At 30.5% G+C, this 21,905-nt stretch overlaps 1 protein-coding gene across 1 annotated transcript in view; it reads left to right on the top strand.

Moving 5' to 3' along the window:
* LOC148281031 (zwei Ig domain protein zig-8-like) overlaps positions 1-21,598 on the top strand; it is a 59,346-nt gene extending 37,748 nt beyond the window's left edge. Inside the window, exons 2-6 of the mRNA XM_088227436.1 lie at positions 11,156-11,352; positions 13,470-13,680; positions 15,434-15,561; positions 20,103-20,271; positions 21,307-21,598. Coding sequence (XP_088083562.1) covers positions 11,156-11,352; positions 13,470-13,680; positions 15,434-15,561; positions 20,103-20,271; positions 21,307-21,425 — 824 coding nt within the window. The 3' untranslated portion in view covers positions 21,426-21,598. The remainder of the gene's footprint in view (positions 1-11,155; positions 11,353-13,469; positions 13,681-15,433; positions 15,562-20,102; positions 20,272-21,306) is intronic.
* Positions 21,599-21,905: the final 307 nt, after the last annotated feature.

The following is a 21,905-nucleotide window of genomic DNA, read 5'->3' as shown; positions in this document are numbered from 1 at the left end:
TTTTGTTGTTACGTAAAAGAAATGTACCATTTACCTTCTGCACTGTCCTGACGAAGATACGTAAGTTGGCAGTGGGTATTGGTTTCCGGGTGCGTTTCGGGTTTGTAATATTATTAAAAACAGATCGAATTCTTTGTAGTGCTACTCATTCCGTCAAATCAAATGATTTAAAAGAAAGTAATGTTACGTATTAATTTTGTAGGTTTTGTCAATTGTTTAAATAAATTTAATAAATGAGTAGGTAGGTATTGTGGTTATAGTGAAAATGGCAATGTATCTTAATTGATGGATCTCAATATAGAGTGTCCTGACAAAGAGATGGGCTTGAAACCTACGCAGTCATAAAAAAGTCAGAATGTGATCGGAATCTCCGAAAATAAGAAAATATCGAGTACTCCGAGACAAATGTATAAAATTTTCTGCAATTTTAGTTGAGGCATTGTTAACATATTCATATTTTTTTCTCCAATAACGAGTATCTGCTTTATGTTTGTTGGAGGGGGATTAATGATCTTTTTAATTGATTTTTGCTTAAGTTCTCTGTTTAAAAGGGCGATAGTAAAGGCAAAAGTGTATTTTGTATCTGCAAGTAGGTGTAGTGAGAGTCCCGACGAAGAGATAGAGACGTCTCGAAACCGGTAGATATGAAAAGTGGGTATGTGGTTTTATACTAACATTTACTAAAACTAGTTGAATTTATTTCCATCCAAAGTACTCGTAAGAGGACAGTAACTTTTTATTTTTTGACAAAACGTGTCAAAAATTATTAAATGAGTTTCATTTTACTAACGGGTTGGGATTACGTGAGAATTGGAAAAGTAACGGGAATGGCCTACAGATGGCACAGTTTTATAGAGGAAAACATGAAATAAAAACTCAAATATCAGGAAATGGCCTCAAAAACTGCTAAGCTCAGGAACACGATGTATTTAAAAATAATAACACGTTTCATTTTTTGTTTTAACGATCAAGACCAGTTTTACTCGAACCAAAAAGACAGAGAGTTAATTTGTAGCTCTCGTTCTCTTTTATTTTTATTCTTATTTTTAGTGTTAAAGGTCAGAGCTATGCAAGCTCCTGACGTCACTGCAACTTGTGAAGATCTATTGTGACGGATCCCCGTGAATAGTTCTCGCCCTCCAAACCCAGGTTTATAAAAAGCCTTTATCCCTTTATTCTCACCAGACGATAAATATTTACTTTTAAAAATCGAAAGTTTATTTATACATACATAAATAACACAAACGTTTCATATGAAGAACATGATGGGCACTGTAAAAAGTTTTAATAAAAACGGTCATTATAAAGATTGAAAAAAAAAGGAGAAGCATAATGTAAGTGTGATATTTTGACATGCACGCATAAGTAGATTAAAAAAAAAAAAGTTTAAAAGGATACAAAATATAAGTGAAAAGCAAAAGAATCCGAAAAGATCCAATAAAGTATACGGGTTAATATACAATAATAAACATAAAGTTTAGATAAGTATACATAGAAAGCATAATAATCAACAAATGTAAATTACCATTCACTTTCTTTGAAAAGATTGAATAGATTTGATTTGTATAAACTATACTTTATGTTGTTTAATACAGGGTGGGATTCTATAAAATGCTGCAAACGCCCAGTTGCATTCCACCGGCAACGCTACTAACTAGTCCCACTCGTTAGCGTCCATATCGCAAACCCCGGGCAATGGGATCACACTTATAACGGTGTGATCGCAGCAGATAGCGAGAGGATGAAAGGCGAGTTTCTGGCGCCTCAAAACCAGAACCAACCAGAAAAGGTAACCGTGACAAAAAAATCTACCAGAGAAGGCAACGGAAAACCACTCTGGTCACCTTTTTCCAAGAATTACTATGGCGAGTACATCCAATAAGCAGTTGTCCAGGCTGCGGAATATAAGAGTACATCAGGACCCAGATGCTTTTGCTTTAGTGATCGCCAACGTCGGCGTCGGGCGGACCAGACAAGGCACCGCAAGAAGATTCTTTATGTTAAAAATGCACGGTGATAATATTTACGACCAATGAAGTCAATTCATAATATTATTGAAGTATACTGTTCGCAATTTAATGGAGATAATTGATGAGTCAATCTTCCAGGTTGCTTGAAATTTCTAACGGTTTTGGGCAATTGATTTAAAAGTTAATTGGAATGATCAGACATATTTCTTCACAAACTCTAGTCAAAGTCCAAATTGTGTTTTATGAGTTAGAATTATTCGATCAAAGTTCTTATCTATTCCACAATCAATAAAATTTTACAGTGTACAGAGAACACTTTAAAAAAAAATATGTCACGTCCATTCTTCTGGACTCACGCATGGTAGGCAAACGCTCTAACTTTTACACTACGAGGCAGATTTATCAATACTTGATTTATTTTTCAAAATTTTTACCTGGGAGCAACCATCGAGTTTACAACCTTTTTCAAGAATTTTGCTATTTTTTTACAGATTGTACTGTATTCTTCATCCACACATAAATAACATTTCATGTATATATCACCGACACTGGACGCATTTGCGTTTTTTTTTTATTCAATGAAAGAAAGTCTAGCAAAAAGCTTAAATGTCTTTAGTTGGAATGCTTTAAGTTGACATTATTATTTCCTTGGCTGCCGTGTCGTTATGACTGGTTGAAGAGTAACTGTGGATTATCTTTTGTAACACCAGATCTTTTGCCTCATTTAAATTGTAAAGTCGGGACTTCTCGCAATTTCGCGGGGCATTGAAGATAGAGTTAGCGGCGCATGCGTAATGGGCTATCACTAACTTATCCCCACCCTCTTACTCAGAACCCTCTCGAAGAATCCACTTATATACAAGATTATTATTTTAAGCTGGATAATACAGGCTGTTTCTCTATTCGAATCATCTTGGAATATTTTACGAACTCAAGGACGACAAAAAACTTAAGGTGTCTACAAAGGGCCTCATAGTAACTTTCGGCTGCCAGCTCCTGTGCATCCTTCAATTCTATTCTTTCATAAGCTGGTGGCAAAAAAATCAGCAGTAGTGTTCTGTCAAGGTTAAAAGTCGTATCTGCTTAGTTGCAAATTTAATTGAACATTACTGTTTTATGCATTGCCTAGCTGATTTCTATTTTTTTATTATTACATAAGAATTTCTCATTTAAGAATCAGAAATGACTTTTTGGCTCAGTTTATAAGTGAAACTTTATATTACCAAGAATTTATTTTTTTCTGTTACGACTTTTCGGCTTAGCAGGGCAAAGTAAATATCCAGGATGTCTTGTAAAGTAGGCAAGCGAGGCTAAGGCTCTCAGGAGGCATAAAAATTATGTGGCCATATATATATATATAGTTGGATAATTTATATAGCGCCATTTTTGTGAAAATCACCTCAAGGGCGCTGTACAATTAATAAATATCCCAGTACGTCTTGCAGCTACAGAGCGCATGGACGGTTGGGATTCTAGTTCCTCGTTTTCAATTAAGATCAATAAAAAAAATATAACAGATAGGAGCTAGATTACAGGACGTCTTGCAGCTACAGAGCGCATAGACAGTTAGAAATTTAGCCCCCATTTACACATTTTAAAAATTGACAAATAAATTTAGTGTATTAGTGATACTAAAAAAAATAAAAAATAATATGAATAATAAAAAGGAGTAAGATTACAACACGTCTTGCAGCTACTAAGCGCATAGACGATTGAAATTCTAGACCCCGTTTACAAAATTAAGGTATTTTAAAGTTGATATATTAAAGCTAGATAACCAATCATCGTGCAGCTACAAAGCGCATGGATGAGAGGAATTCCAGCAAAGTTAAAACAATATCAACAAATTTATAAAAAATAGAGTATAGTAGTAAATTGGTCAAGTGTTCATACCAAGAAGTAAGCAATAAAAAACTAAATAAATCAAACACTGTTTCAACTCCATGGTTAACAAAGGGAGATAGATGTCCGAAGAGAAGCTTTTGTAGACAGTAGGTAGATATCGTCGCCATGTGGCCCGCTGGCTAGTAGATAGTTTCTGGAAACGCACGTGTGTAGTACTACTCGTATTATGCCTTTTGTTCCAATGACTTGGTGTCCATTTTAGTCCGTATTATTTCGTTTTATGAGACGCAACATTCCTGTTCAAATTCACTTCTTTACATGAATATAAATTTACCATCTCCGTTTAATAACAGTTGTCACCGAAAGTTGCTGGGTCTGTTATTTTATTTCTCCTTCCCCTGTAAATTCAAAATAACGCTCACCCAAAATTCTTCTTAATTTTTCTTACGTATTCCCAAAACTCAGTATCTCGCTCTTTTTAGACCTATGTGAGGTGCCAGATTTGTATCCAAAGAAGAAAATAAGTGAAGCAGGCATAGGCATTTACAAACAAATGATGACATACAAGGACTACTTTAGTAGACAAAAAAACAAATCAACTATAAACTCTCAAAAAAGGCTTCTTACTTAAAAAGTAATAAAAAAACTAAATGATCCTTAAAATAAATGGAGAGACACTAATAGTACAATTTATAACCTATGACTTTCAGTTGATAGACAATTGAAATAAAATCACCATATTTAAAATCAGATTAACCAATTTATAAAACATTACTGCATTTTTATAAAATAAATAAATGCATAAGTAAACAAAAAGTTTTCATGCACCAAGGATATGCAAAAAACAAATTTAATAATTTATAACAACAAAGAATGAAAACGTTTTTGAATACGGACTTCGGAAGTCAAAGCATTTACAAGACTTTTCATCTGAAGTTGGCTGGTTTAAAGAAGTACTTAAACATTCACCATTCTGCCTATGCTTAAACATTCCCTTTTCCTCAACTCTCTCATCTGTTGACTTGTGTGAAAAAAAACAGCTTAAACTTGATATGGGAGGATAAATTTCAATCCTTGTTACTCCCTAGGGAGTAAAATCCAGCCTTGTCTATAAACATTTGAACATCCTCAAAATACTCTACTCTAATATTTGCGGAAAACTGAAAATTAAACAATTATTTAGTGACAGTTCATCTTGACCACCTTACGACGACTGCAAAGCTCTTCATAACCGTAAAATATCTAGATAATACAGAAAGAGAGAAAATTAGAAATACTTAAAGTTAATCATGAAGCAGTACAAGGACACACCGATGATATATAAGTTTATTTAAAAACATTTAAGTATTTTATTTTATTAACTAAGATAAATTAGTTCTAATCATCAGGAATGGTCACTACTACTATAATTGTATCGCCTACGTAGTATGCGATTTTAAAGACCATATCTTTTTCAGTCCCAGATTGACGCTTCCTCTATTCTTGAAAACGTTGTGATATAAGTATTACCTTATGATGTTTGTTGTAATATCTTTTGTTTTTCTCGGAATTTGTGTTTTTAATTTATTTTTTTTATATTATTGAGATTCCGAAATAAGTTGCAGTATCTCCTGAGAATGTAATTCAAATATTATATGAAATTAAACTTTGTATTTTATTTTTTAGAAATAAAAACACATATAAAAAAATATCGTTTCAACAAGTGTGTACCTTGAGCTTCCAAAGAAAATTTTACTTAAAAAACTTGTAAGAAAGTGTATGGTTAATAAAAAAGTATATTTTTGTAATTGTAATTCTTTATCACAAAACCGTTTTTAAGACTTACTTATTTTCTTTTTATAAAATATGCTGTGGAAATGATGTCTACGTGCTATGTCTAAGAAAACCATGTTGTAAGAAATATGATTTTTTAATGAAAATAACTTGTAAAAACTTGAAGCTTGGTACAAAGAAAGAGATGTAATGAAATTTATTTTCTTATAAAAGAATTTTCGGTTCACCATACTCTTGACATTAATATAATATTATTTTCTTCGTGAAAGGCATACATCTCGTGACATACGGAAGATAAGACAATATTTCGAAGTAAATTTCATTAAGGTTAAGATAATGAAACTAAATTGAAGAAGAGGATATGCAATTCAATATTTTTATTTTTTCTGTAGCCTAAATAAAAAAAATACAGCTATGCGTGTGAAAAAGCACCAGGATCCAAAACGAGTGTATTTAACAAGATGAATACTTTCATGCAAAAATAGGAAATAAATTGGAGATAACTCCGTCTTGTTGTGTGGTGATTGGCGTATTTGTCTACCATTATAGATTCTAGGTTCATTTCCAGGCAGCGCAGACGTGAAAATATGGTTTAATTCTGATTGCAGATTGCTGCACTATCTCCAAACTGCTAACTGGAACATTTAACAGATCACCTTTCCTTCGCGTAACAATTCAGTTAAGTGCTGAAAAAAATTGGCGTTTATTACAAGTAAAGCATAGTATTATTATGATCTGTTTGCAAAACAGTGAGGAAGGTAAAAAATATAATCTGAAACGTGTAAACAGATGAGAAACACTCTGCGTTTTGATATTCTTACGCAGTGCCTTATCTTAATTGGGGTTTAGTATGATGATGGATAGTCCATAACGATTTGAACATAATACGCATCTTATCTTTTTATTTTTTTTTAAATAAATTGAATATTCTTCCAATTTCCGCTAACATAAACATTGGCTAAACTTACCGCCTAAAAATATAAGAAATCTATAAAGCTTAATATTTTACGAAAAGAAAGGACATTATTGCTTTCTTTGTGGAGTTCCATTTTACGATGCTCCAAGGAACAAAATGTAAATAGGGATAAAGGATACGAGGAGACGCCGCGCCGCAGGCAAATGCGAGGAAAATTTTCTATGTAAACATCTGGCTGCAGTATAATAAGATTTGTTTCTTTTATTTTTGGAAGGTACGTCTTTTATTTTGATAAGTTCAGACGTCATCATTTATCTTTTTTATTTGTAAGCAACACAGGTAAGAGCCGCTCTCTAAGGACGTTGTCCTCGTGTATCCGATTAAATATTCATATTTTGTGGTTATGAGTCGATTGATAGTCTTGATTAGGATGATATTAGGTTTCAAATAGTTGAGTGTTAGATTTTTCTTTTGAATATGTTGAATTTGGGAATATGATGAACTAATAAACTATGATATTCTTTTAACCTTGATAGGTTTTTAACTCTTGTGTGGCTGTAATGTCACACTAGTCGACATAAGACACAAGACTTGATATATCTCTCTTTTGTTTTTAAATGATGAATTCGTATTTTTTGTAATCTTCAAATGGACATTTTCACACCGTATTTGGAAAGTGAATTTTGTATAACTGTGCTGGATATTAATACAAAAAAATATTTATCCTCGCTACGCGAAAAAAGAGTGTCCGCTAATTCAGTAACACATATGTACAAGAAAGAGCACGAAGATAGAACTCATCACAAGGAAGACAGAAACGCTGTTCTATGGCAGGTGTTAGTGTGAATGAGACAAAAACAAACGTAAGTAAAGTGTAAAATAGATTCAGATTTCAGCCGGTTGATAACAGTGATGGGAAACGCACGCGCGTAATCTGAGTGGCGTATTTATGATAATAAATTTATTTTACTATAACAGGGCTAAATTATATGTTTATTTGCATAAATAATGGAAAAGGGATTATTAAACAGAATGTCTCCATGTTTTTTTTTTTTTCAATTTTTGAACTTTAAATTATTATTATTATATGATCACCGCGCGCAAAGGGATTATTTACCACAGTCTTTTAAGAGTTAAAAAAACATTTATTTGTCTGATTTGGAATGTCTTTAAAACTGCAAACTGTCGTTAAAGGGTTATTTTGTTAAGCTGGACCTGTGTTATAACGGAAAGTGAACATTATTTTTTGAATTGGGTGCAATTTGGTCACGGGTGAGAATGGTAATATGTGAGTCAACCCTTTTTTATAAAATGTAAAACTTAAAGTACACAAAACAATGAAAAGAATTTAGTTATCAACTAAATAATCGCTTTTAAAATTTAAATTTATTTCAACAGGGAGGGAAAACGTTTTTGAGAAGGGAATATGGAAGTCTAGGCATTTACAGGGCTTATGACCTGTCATTGGCTGGTTTAAGTGGCCACTTTACACACTGTGTAACATTCACCATTCCGCCCATGTTTGAACATTCACATTTTCTCAACTCTTCCATCTGTTGACTTTTGTGAAGTAAAGGAGCTGAAACCTTTATGATGTTGGTGAAATTCATCCGGCAATCATTTGGACATACTCAAACATTGTTGCTTTTAAAATTATTTTTTTTTAATAATTAGCCAAATCGAAAAATACTTCTTGAAGTTTTATTTTTTAGTAATCATTCCTTAGATTGGACGCTAAAATATTTAAAAATCTCTAAAATATTTCATTCATTCTCGTACGGAAATTCAACGAAAATATTTGATTAATATACACCAGGTTATCGTTTTGAACAGTATTCCTAAAATTATTTGATTCAAACACAGTTAAATCTTATAGTGATAAAATGAAACTTAGTTCTTAATGCTTTTATTCAATAATAAAAAAAAATTAACTTATTTTTCAGATTTATAATTTTTATTGAATAACTTAAACTTAAAACATTCTGAAAATGTTTTGTAACTTTTTTTATGGCCCATTGATGCTTTTTATAGCTTTATTTTTTAATAATACCCTATTTAAAAAATAAAAAAAAACAATGCTAAGACCATTGATCATGATTTTCTCTTTATTTCTTGTTCAGAACAAAATGTTTTTTTCTGATTTCGTTAAACGAACCAAAACAAATAATATAATAATAATAATATTTATAAAATCAGTTGTTTTGTTCAAATTCTTGCCTATGCTCAGATATGACATTGCATAAATTAAAAAGCGTTTTATTCGTTCAATTACGTGTAAATAAATTAGTGTAAAATGAGATTTTTAGGTTATAGCTGGCTAAAAAAAGGTGAATATTACTCTTCAGATGCCGTTTAGGTACTAAAACATTTTTGTGATTTGTTGTGAGGTTGATTTATTTATTTAATACTCACGGTAATTTTTTTAGTAATCTAAAATTGGTTTTTCAAGCAAAGTTCCCATCAATGCGCAATAACTGTATTTGAAGACAAAAAAATATTAAAGCGCCCTTTTTAAAAGATATCGAACTCACAATATGAACAATAAACAACACACTTTTCAGTACTTTTGCTATATAGTTATCTTCATGGGCCAGAAAAATCAAACCTCCATCTCGTTGTAATATGTTTATCTTAACAACTCCCTTAAGAGTAAAATCCAGTGTTTATCTGCAACATTAAGACAAACTCAAAATGTTGTTGACAGAACAGCTGATTGAAACATATCTGATTTAAAGAAAAACCATAAATAATAAAGACGGTACTGTTTATGTTGGAACAAAATACATATGAAATTGACATTTCTTGTAACAGAGAAGGAAAAACATGCTTTATTAAACTAACTTGTATAAGAAAAATACAAATTAATATTTTTTTTCAGCGTTGCCTAGTAGGTGAAATAGTTTACCGCGACGAATCTCAACCATATAATAAAAGTTTAAGCTCTTTTAATTCGCAGAAATCAACAGGTGCAAGAGTTGATGAAATGTGGATGTTTCAATATAAGCAGAATGGTGAATGTTTTACAGTGTGTAAAATGGCCACCTAAGCAAGCAAATGACAGATTATAAGCCCTGTAAATGCCATCCCTTCTCAAAAATGTTTTTCCTCTCTATTGCAACAAATTGAGATCTTAACAACTCCCAAGGGAAGGAATTCAGCCTTTCATTTTGACACACTCAAAGTATTGTTGAAAATAAATTTCATTTTCAATCCGCATTAGTTACAACAAGCCTATGTTTTAAGAATTAAAAATTCCTTATTATCTTATAAAAAATACCACTCAAAGTTGTGTATTTATAATAAATTGAAACACCTGACGTGTTAAATATTTTTTAAGCTCAATTATACAATAATAATTTAGAAAAACGAATGCACAAACCAATAGAAAAACCCTGGAAAAAAAACTTAAGAAATTGATAGAACTTCCATCGGTACTTTTTAATACCTTATTTACTTCTCTTGCTCTAATGGGTACACTATTTACGACATATTTCAAGTCATAAGTCTAGTTAAGTCACTAGCACGACTTTTGATGATTTAGTCTGCCGAATCAGTAAACAAGGAAACCGTTAGTAAACAATAAGTTTAAATGCCAAGAAACTCTAGGTAACTGGAGGCGAACGTTTAGCCAAACTTTGTCTCAGCTTGGGACAAACATTCGGATATTACGAACACTATTTGGATTGCCAAACAGAAGTATTTATTAAAACTGTATGAAGGTGAAGATATGTGATTCATTTTGAGTAATTAAATACCACGAACACTTACTTTCGTTTTGATTATTGATACATATGGATGTGACATTTAGTAATCACTGAAAAAAAAAATGAGTTCATGACTAAAGTATTTCTTAATAAAGAAGCTTGCGTGGTTTTGAACCCGGTCAAACTTTTATTGACAATTCAACTACATAAATTAAAAAAAAATACCTACTTGTTTATTTTTATTACCTTATACGAGTACTTTTTAAAAATATTTTTTACTATAATATCTAATTGCATTGTAGTATTGGCAAATACGCATTTTATATTTACATATTTTTATTTCTTCTTTTTTCGCGATAATATATGCATGCTTGTTTATTAATTTAACTTAAATTTGTCTTTCTTGCTTACCGTAACAGTTTATTGACTTTTTTTGCTTTACAGAATTCATTTCATAAGCTTATATCTTTGCATTTTTTGTTTATATGCTTAGTGTTTAACCGCTGTCTAAAATTTCTGAGCCATGATGATTGTTTCCGCCCGCCGAAATTATTTTTTCACCATTTAACCATATTTTTTTATTTCAAGGTTTTGGTTTTAATATGGAACTTATTTGTAATCAGCTCTGATACAGATATTTTATTGTCAGCATTTAAACGATAAAAAAAGGTAAATAATGTTAGTTAATCAGATCGATTGATTATTTACTAAGCTATTAAACATTTTAATTTAGGATAACACTCATTTAAAAAAAAATGCTTATTCCAAAACCGTTCGAAGAGCTTTAACAAGTCAAAAATAAACAAAATATTATCAGCTAGCCAGTTTTGAGTTATAAAAGAAATACGTAGACTTCTGTATCTGTATATGTAATCAATGTAATAATGAATCATTGAATTTTTGACGAATCTGTATGTAATTGACTAGTATTTTTACTTTGTTCCCAGGTCGTCTTTTGGTGCAAGCTGGTGTTCATAGCAAGGGATCGAGTAACCACAATTCTCTTTCCAGTGGAGGAACTGCAACTTCCCCTCCTTTGAATCTAAACCAGCCACATTTCCACGCTGTGCCAAAGAATGTTACAGCACTTGTTGGGAAATCAGCGTACCTTACGTGTAAAGTAAAAAATCTTGGTAACAAAAGCGTAAGTTCATTTAAATACATGGTTATGTGTGATTTCAATCCTTCTGTAAATGTCCCTACCCGTGAAGTGAGAGCGTCAAAATCTGTCTGCATTGGTCATGTATTTGCTTAATCTAAAAACAATCTCAAAACGAATGTTTACCAATGCGACATTACCGATCATCATGCAACTGTCACATATTTACCCCTTAAAAAACGGAAACAAAATCCTAATCAACTCTTAAATAAAAAAACGGTAGGTCATAAAACTATTCATAATCTAATATCATAAGAAAATTTGACTTCAACCGTGGAAAATGAAAACGCAAAATCCTTATATTGTATCGTTGTATCCAAACCTAACACAGACCTCATGGTCTCATGAAGTTGAAGGAGTACATTATTTTACTGTAATAAGTACCTTTGTTCATATAAAAAGTTAACTAAAAAGTACAAAAAATACATAAATGCGTAATAATATATTGAAATATTCCTAACAAGGTTTTTAACGCCTTTTAAAGTTGCAATATTACACACTATGTACATTAGTCACTTAAACCAGCCGATGACACATCATTTAACCTTGTAAATGCCAGAATTTATATAATTCCCTTCTGAAGAAAATTGTTTGTTCATCCGTTGCAATATGCTGATCTTTAAAATATTGTTTAAAAAAAATAATAAGACCATATTCGATTTATTTAACGTAAAAAACCGTAAAAATTGATTGAATATACAAGTCAATATTTTATGTAGTCAACACTTAAAAGATACCAAAAATATATATAACACTGTAAATTTGTTTATTTTGGTTTTTTAAAAAAAAAAAATATTATTTTGAAGAGTGACTTTTATGAATTAATAAATGGTACCTAAAAAACTTTAATTAAATGAAAATGTAATTGTCGATTTGTAAAATTATTCAATAAAATCTACTTTACTTATCCTAACGTTTGGCAATTTCTTAGAAATATTTTTAAAGAAAAACCAAAGAATGTCTCTATTCAGAAAAAAATATCAAATTTACAGAGTTTAAAAAAAATAAATCACGATTGATATATTAATAGATTCCGCTAGACTGCATTTTAAACAATTTATAAAGAAAAAAAAAATGTTTTTCATATAATAACTTGAACTTTACTCTTATTTATAAAAGATGACAAAATACTACGTAAAGACTATAGAAAAACATCCTAAGTGTATTCATGAATTTAAAAAAAATATTAGGTGTGTCACGCTCCATACAAAAAAACAGACCTTTTTTTGTTTTTGGTGTGAAAGGTCCGGTCCCATAAGTTATATCCCATAGCTTATGGCAATATAAAAATAAAAACATTTTTTTTTAAATCATCTTTAAAATGCATTGAAAATTCGAAAATTAGGAAATTTATTGCTCTGAAAGTAAAAAAAAACGAAAAAAACAAGTTTTTTTTATTCAAAACATAAAACATGAATAATTATTTGAGTCATTAAAAAATAAAAATATTTTTTTTACAGATTAAACGAAAATATAACATTCCAAATAACAATAATACGAAATTTTGCGTGCGTTTTTAAGGTGGTTTTTAGACTTTGGATAATCAAATGAAATATACGGATTTTATGTGTATAAAAAAATAAGCAAACAAACTTAATTAAAAAAAAATTTAGAATTAAACGTCAGCATAATTTTTTTCGAATTTTGACCGCATAAATTTTTGAAAAAAAAATAGTGCACATACTTTTTTTTATGAAATCATCATAAAAAAGTACAAACGCTTTCTTACAACAAAAAATTCAGTTAACGGTTTTAAATACTTAGGTTGACGTTTTAATATATTAAGCTTATATTTTTGGTTGGTGAACACTAGTTACCCAAGTAATCACTTTAACCTACCAGCGAAATGTTTGGGATATACGCATTTTAAATGCTTAGAATTTGATTTATATTTATTTTTCAATATTATTTAAAAAATCATTTAATTAAAAGGTATTTTTTTAAATACCAACTTACACTTAAAAACTTTTCTAATGGATTATCAATGGATATGTTAATTGTTTCACAAAGCCTATCATAGTTCCAATGCTTTATTTTGGTTATAAGATTAAAAAAACATATTTTCTTCAGTTTATTACAACTTTATAGTGTTCGTTTCACAGGTATCCTGGATAAGGCATAGAGACCTACACATCCTGACAGTAGGCAGTTATACCTATACCTCAGACCAGCGCTTTCAGGCAACGCACCACAAAGAATTAGCAGAATGGACCCTGCAGATAAAATGGGCTCAGCAAAGAGACGCTGGCATGTATGAGTGTCAAATTTCAACACAACCCGTAAAAAGTTTTTTCGTCAACTTAAATGTAGTTGGTAAGATGTATAATATATTATAATCAGATATTTACAACTGTGATAGAAAAAACATTTTTTTAAAATTTAAAACACGCGAGTTCTTTGATTCTGGAATTTTTTTACAATAGTTAAGCACATGTTCAACAACAAAAAGTTAATTTTAGTGATTTTAACAATGTCTGATTTTATTAAGCAAAAATCTTTCATTTCGTTTTGTTTGCGGAATGAAATTCCTGCAGCAGAAACGTTGAAAATGTTGCAAAAGACTTTCGGTGACCAGACTACGAGAAAAAAATATGTTTACAAGTAAAACCCATACACAATTAAAGAAAGCAGAGAAAGCGTTGAAAACAAAAATCGCCTTGGACAAAAATCTTAGATTTGGTGCTCAAAAATTGTTGAATGCCAAACTATTAACAAAAAATATTATTTGAGTGCAAAGCAATGTTTACGTAAAGATATTTGCAAAAAGAGACCCGAACTATGGGCAGACAGTCCTTGATTTTTGAACCACAATAATACACCATATCACACTGCATTCCTTGGAGACCATTTTGCCAAAAATTCAACTCAAATCGTTTCACAACCATTGTATTCACCTGATTTAGCACCGTATTATTTTTGGCTATTCTCTTTATTCTTTTTTATTATTATTATTATTATTTTTTATTTTTGCACCACAACAGGCCAGGAGGCCTAATAACAGTGTTGAATTACATCACGGAACACCGTGGCTTGAGAAAAATCACATTTTAATTTTTGTGTTCTCACCGGGAATTGAATCCGGAACCTTTCGTGTGTGAGTCAAGCGTCTTGACCACAAAACCGCCTCAGTTTAAGAAACCGCTCCGGGGACACCGTTTTGACATAATTGAAGAGATAAAATCCGAATCGCTACGCGCTTTAAACGCTATTCCGAAAATCTAATTTAACAATTATTGTTTCGGGAAATAGAAAAAAAAACTTTGGCATAAGTGTATTGTATCGGGAGGGGGGGTACTTTGAAAGCGATAAAATAGATTTTGAAGAATAAATAAAGATTTTCAAAGTAATGAATAATTTCACCGTATTTTTTATCACAGTGTTATATGGCGGGCAAGAACAAATAAAGTTATTGTGAAAATAAAAAACAAGTGACATTGACTCAAAAAAATTCAATATTCTATACCTAAGAATTATTGATTTAACTCCTAAATAAAGTTATACTGGCATGACAATTTAAAGAATGCATTTTTAGGGAATAACATAATAAATATATGTTATGCAAAACAAACAATACATAAATGGATATTTTGAAAGGACACATAAGAAAACAACGCATCTAAAAAAGCGATCTTGGGTTTTAAAAAATAACTCAAGTCAACTTTTAAACGCATCAATACCCTAAAAAAAAACTCACTAAAATACGTCAAAAACCAGCTTAAAAAATATCGAAGTCTAAAATTGTTTACAAAATTCGACTTTTTATCGTGTTTATTTGTCCTTTATTTAAAAAACTTATATTTCGTGAAAATGAATTTTGAAAGAAGATTATAAACTATATATAGATCAAAAATGAGATTACCTTCAAGCTTAGTTGTAAGATGTAATTAAAAAAGAAATTGTTCACGCAATTTGACGTGAATCACAAAAAGCTCTCCATTAATTAATTTAAGCGAAAGTTGAGTTTTTAATAAACCGTCCTCAATTTAAACGTCTTTTCCTAACCTACATAATAATATCTAATTGCTTTTTTCCTCCCTTGTATTAATTTATGATGTATTTTTAACAGTTCCCACTGCCAAGATTCTCGGAGGCCCAGATCTTCACGTGGACCTTGGAAGTACTATAAATCTGACGTGCAGCATCAAATTTAGTCCAGAACCACCTGCGTACATTTTTTGGTATCACCAAGATGAGGTATTTCACTATCATTGTTAGTTTTATTTTTATTTAGGAAACTATTTGTTTTTTTTAATAATTTGTGACCTTTTTCACTACATAAATCATTTGCAACATTTTGCCACTGTTCGCCCAATAGTCCATGGGGCACAACATCAGAACACTGTATGCAGTGTTTCTTGATCACCCGTTACTAATCTGTCATTCACTTCAGTTACCAGTTCAGGGAGAGTGAAATATTGTACTGTCTACGTCCAAGCAAATGAAGAAAGTAGTTTTGTTAATGAAACAAATCATGTCAAAATACATGACTAGTATTTCAAAAGAAAGTAGAAAACAAAATTTTTCGCTAAGCACAACCCAATTTTGTATGAAAATCTCTCTTGAATTGACTTAATCACGAACTGAAAAGGATACATAATACATGATACATAATATATCGATAATATTTTAAAAGTTAATTTTATGTGGAAATTTTCAATAATACCACGCCACAAAAAAAACAAAAAGTTATTCCACCGCATTGCGTTCCACACGGAAACACAATGATAATGAAGGTCTAAATACCATCTGAGATGGGTACGATATAAATCATCTTTAAACTTTGATTGAGTTATAAGAGTAATCACAAACTTTTAATTAGTAGCCGGGCTTGTAATAAGCAACACGATAACATCTAAACGCTGTTGAGCAATATTGTTCTAACCTCTAATTAAGCCATAGAGCTGAAAACTCCGAAAATATTCTTATGAGTAATTTTTGTACGACAAAAACAAAATTTCAAATGTGTTCGCTCCTATTTTAATCCGACATGCGTATTCAAAAAACTACAAAATTAAAAATAATAAATATAAGAACAATGTTTGTGATCAGTTTAATAAATTATTTTCAATGATGTTTATTGATTTCCATAGTTCAAATATTAAAAAAAAAATATTTTGTGGTAAGGATTGAGTTTGACTTTGATTTTGATTTTGAAGTTAAAGTTATTTTTATTCTTATTTTGTTACAATATTTGGGTTTGTCCAAATGTTCGTGGACAAAAGACTGGATTTCCAGCCAATGACAGGTCATAAGCCTAGACTTCCATATTCCCTTATTTAAGGTATTTTCCATCCCTGTTGTAATTTGATAATTTATTTTGTAACTTTTAAAATGTTACAAAATCAAGAAACATCTTGCTAGAATGAACCTTTCCCAAACTTCAAGGTGTAGATTCTGCAGTGCAGATGAGGAAACACCTACGAGTGTACACATTCTATGTGAATTTGATGCTTTACATCACAAAAGGAGCCTCATCCTCGGAGGACTACTGCTTAACCCTAAGGATATTAAAGAACTCACCCCCTACCTAGTAGCCCGATAATTTACGGATCCGGGCTTGGAGGGGAGGTTAAGCAAAGTGTAAACTTTCGCCTTTCACACAGTTGCCAGGCTCTTTATAAACCTGGACTTGGAGAGCGAGAACTATTCACGGGGACACGTCACAATAGATCTTCGCGGGTCGCAGTGACGTCAGGAGCTTTTATTGACCTCCATCACTAAGAATAAGAATAAAAATATATATTTTTTAAAGTGTTCGGGTTCTTCTACATACCAGTAACTTTTAAAATACAAATTATCGTGGGGGTTATAAAGTGAAACTAATATATTTTTTTTTTTATTGATTTTTTTAAATAAAGATGTATACCGCCAGAGACAGAATATTTCAATATCATTGATGCATAAATCTGGAAATAAATCATCAGTTAGGACTCTTCTTCGGTACAAATTATTTTTTTTAGCATGCGTCGCACTCCGAGTATAAACACACGTTGGTACATGATAACAACCCCAGGTTTACTAGTATGGAAGGGCTAGCTGTTCCTAGATATTGCAATAAATATGGCAAAAGGACACTGCAATACAGTATACCTAAAATATTTTACATGTTACCGAACAATATTAAAAATACTGAGTTAAATATAGGAGTGAGACGTTTACTCAAATTATGGTTACTAGAAAAAAAATTGTATGAGTGTAGTTTTTAATTTTTGATAATGTAAAATGTAATGTTTTTCTTATAAAATTATTATTAATGTAGATTTAGTGTGAATAATCGATGCAATTTATAAGAACCTGCTGACAAGTTGCATGTAAGCAACTTAGCAGGACTTTAATTTAAGACTATTTTGTAAATATTTTTGAAAAATAAATTTAAAAAATCTTATTGTCGATTATCAGCAGCGCTAAGAATACTAGAACAAAAATATAATGAAATGTCAAATACATAATTAGTGCAATACTGTTTGGAGTACTTTAAAGTATAAAAGCTATTCTTATTATAAGAATATTATTAAAATAAATACATTTATCTTGAAAACCAAACGGCCATTTTAATCAAAATGACCAGAATAAAGTTTTATTTCTAGTTTGCAAATCTTGGCCCATTGAAATGAAATGTAGGTTTTTCCCTCTACATGCTTAGACATAACGGAAACGTTTTTACTTGGTAAGAACGACCAAAATCTTGCTTAGTTTATAATTGGTTTAAGAAGGCTTATTAAAATGTTAAATATTTCTAAGACGATTACCTAAAGAAAGATCCTTCAAAGTTTTCATCATTAAAGCAATAAAGGTTTTTCCAGCGCGATTTTCTACACCCCAAATGTTTATTCTTAAAAAGGATCTTTTTGAGTTTCCGGCGCTTCAAACGATTCTTGCTTAGTAAAGTAAAATATGCAATCAAAATTAAAATTATACCTTTTTTTAAAAAGTATTTTAAATACACGTAAAAAAATTATATTTTGTATTATTTCAAAGTTACATTAACGATTTCCTATAAATAATGGAAAAAAAAAATATTTTTAACGTCAGCTTTGGTATTAAGTGTCTGTTGTCAATAACTAAAAATAATTTTCAAATTATTTTAAAACATTGTGAACAATTATTGATGCGCTTTTTTTTAACGACTAAGAATTTAATTAATAAATGCTAAGTCAATTATCTTGACGTTTTACGAAGTCAGTGCCAAAAAAACAGTTTAAATATATTTTTTAAAGATACAGTTTACTGTTTTTCTTAGACTAATTAATTATTAATTTTATTGGGTAAACAAATATTGTGAACACAAATATTGACAATCTCTTTGTTTATTAGTGTAAGACACTCATGAACTCACAAAAAATACACTTAATACAATAACTACTATGTTTTACACGTTTATTCTGATCGATTTATGAAAATTAAATCATCGTACCGCCTTATTTGACACAATATAAATTAATAAAAGGGAAAAATAATCATGTGGTAAAGTTTCAAAGTATATGTTTGTTACATTTATGTATTTATTTATTTTTTATTTTAAATCAGAAACAATTTGGTGGATTTTAATTATAGTTTAAATAAAAACACTTTGCTTTAATACACTTTTTAAATATTTTATAAGGGTTCGGTTTTAAAGCTACACAAGCTCCCTCATCTGTGTATATGTACTTATGATATGGACATTATCGTGAATGTAAATTTTCTGCAACAGATGGAAAAAACAATTTTGCTGTGGGAATATGTAAATCTACGTATTTACATGGCTCGCGACCTGTCATCAGACTGTGTAACATTTACCAATCTGCCTATGTTTATACTTCCACATTTCCTCAAGTCGTCTGTCTGTTGACTTTTGTGAAGCAAGAGCTTAAACCTGTATTGATGTTGGTGAGATTTGTCTGGCTGATTTATTTATTATTTTTAATTGAATCGGCATTCACTTCGTAACACTTTATTATAAATTATTATGAAAATAAAACTTTGTTATCAGTGTTACACTGTGTGTGTAACACTGATAACAGTTTTATTTTCATAATAATTTATAATGATTTATTTATTGATTATTTTGTAATCCAGCCTGTGTAAAACCATTGAAATATACTAAAAATATCATTACATTTTATTAGTTTAAATGTCGACTAAATAATTCATCTAAACATGTGGAGGTTATAAATCATGTCTCTATGTCACCCAGTATTTTATTTTTGTGAAGATATCGCGTGAGCAAAGAGGGGGGGGGGGGTTGAAATTCGATCATTAGTACATATACTTCTAAAACTAATCCAAAAAAAAAATATTCTTTACTAAATAACACCTTGATAAGAAATCTTTGATAATACGCCGGAAGGTAATTACATAATTGATAAGTTACAAAAAACAAAATGTTTTTATTTATATTTTAAATTACAAAGCGGTTACATAATTGTACGCCTACAAGTAATTTAATTTATTTTTTTTATCAAAAATACTGTCGGTCTCGCGGTATAGTGGTCAGCATGTTTATCTACTATGCAAGAGGTCTCGGGTTTGATTCCCGAGATGGTTGGATGGATTATTTCATAGTTCTCGCACTGGCGCCTGAGACGTAATACTGATCACCATGCCTTAATGTAAACAAAAATATCTAGATATGCAGCGATTGGTGTATCAATACTGTGTCCTGTACACCATTAGGTGCGGAAAGGGAATGATGATGATAATATTGTATATTCTTAAGCAATTAAAATACCACATGCAAACAAAATTGTTCACAGGTTATAAGCTATGATTCCATCCGCGGTGGGGTATCTGTAGTCACTGAAAAGGGCGAAGTTACAACCTCCCGACTCCTAGTTCAGCACGCTGACCTCGCCGACTCGGGGAAATATTCTTGCAGTCCATCCAACGCAGATGTGGCCAGCGTGAGAGTGCATGTTCTCAATGGTAAGCCATTAGCGGTATAATGTGTTTTGCAATACTATCCGTAGCATAGCCATGGAATCTCTACTGTCTGACTGTACTCCTGATAACGACAGCTTGAATGAATAGTACTGTTAGAGAAATTTCAGCGTTATATAACCGAATACTCCTAAAAGCTTTGAGTTTTTCATTAGTAATAAATTTTGTAAAATATTTTTTTTAATAAAAAAAAATACTCAAAAAATGAATTTTTAAAAATACCTCATTAAAGGCTTTTTCGATCATGTTTACTCATTAAACTTATAAAGATGAGTTTCTGCGAACACATTTCCACTCATCGTTTTTTGGGCAAAAAATATTTGAGTGCTAAAAATTTTCACGATATTAAATAATTATATAAAAAAAACTCTTTGTTAATTTTCATTTTTAATCGAAATAGTATAAAGAAAAATTATATTTTTATTCATTTATTTGTTTGAACAAAAAACTTGCCTGTTAAAACTATGTCTTGAATGTAATAAAATAAAACAAAATACGTAACGTTGTATAAAAACCCGTCTCAAAGTCAAACGGTCAGTCCGTTTTTCTACCATGCAAGAGGTCTTGGGTTCAATTTCCAACAAGGTTGTCATAAAACATTTAATAATAAAAATAAAATGACTCAAGAATATTTCACAGATTGATCAATTTAAGTTCATTGTAAAAAAAAAAGTAGATGATTAGAAGAGAAACAAATGAACAACTAAAACTATCGATGAATTAGAAATAACTACTGTTTGTAATTAACACATTGGAATCGGGTTATGGTCCCGTGGCTAGTATCGTGGACTCACTGATCAGATATCCAAAGTTCAAACTCCACTCTACCTAAACTGATTTTCTTATTTCTTATTGTGAGTTATTTACAACTCCTTGAAAATGGCCCGCAAAATTAAAATATTAAGGTTCATTACACGAACGCGAAAATTTATTTTTACCAAAAAAGAAATGCATCGAAATCGAAAAAAGTAAATTCATTGCACTTATAAAAATAACAAAAAACATTTTTTTTTTTACTAGGAGAAAGGCCGGCAGCCATGCAAACAGGATCAGCAGGACTCTCCAGCAGTGCTCAACACATCCTTCCATTACTTTTTATTCCGATTATTCAGCAAAAATTAAGAGAACTCGAGAGATGACAAAATTTTTGGTGGTGTTGAATAAATTAAACATAAAAATTGTAAAGAAATAAAAATTATTATTAAAGCTGTATAATAAATGTATTGTTATGTTGTAAATAAATGTTGAGGAAATTAAACATGTTTTGTACATAGCACTTTTTATGTTGAACTAATAAATTATAAGTAATAAATTTGTGTTTGTATTATTTCAATTTAGAACCTAATATTTTTAATACTTCTTCTTAAATTTTCTTTCAAATTGTGTCATTAAAAAACAATAAATATTATTTACAGATGGATTTTTCATTGTACAGCCTTAAAAGTGTAGAGCTAATTATGCACACGTATTTATTTATTATACACGCCTAGAGAGTTTTAACATGACATATTCAAAATAAAAAATCAATTGTTTCATGGTATAACAATACAATATGAAAGTTTAATAAATATCCATGTATTTAATGAACATTTTTATTTACAAAAGTATCGATTAACATT

This window comes from Micrasema longulum, unplaced genomic scaffold (genome assembly GCF_059751315.1).
Source record: "Micrasema longulum isolate JH-2025_06_02 unplaced genomic scaffold, ASM5975131v1 h1tg000503l, whole genome shotgun sequence".
NCBI lineage: Eukaryota > Metazoa > Arthropoda > Insecta > Trichoptera > Brachycentridae > Micrasema > Micrasema longulum.
The sequence above is the reverse complement of the archived record's forward strand: the minus strand, read 5'-3'. Positions and strand labels throughout refer to the sequence as shown.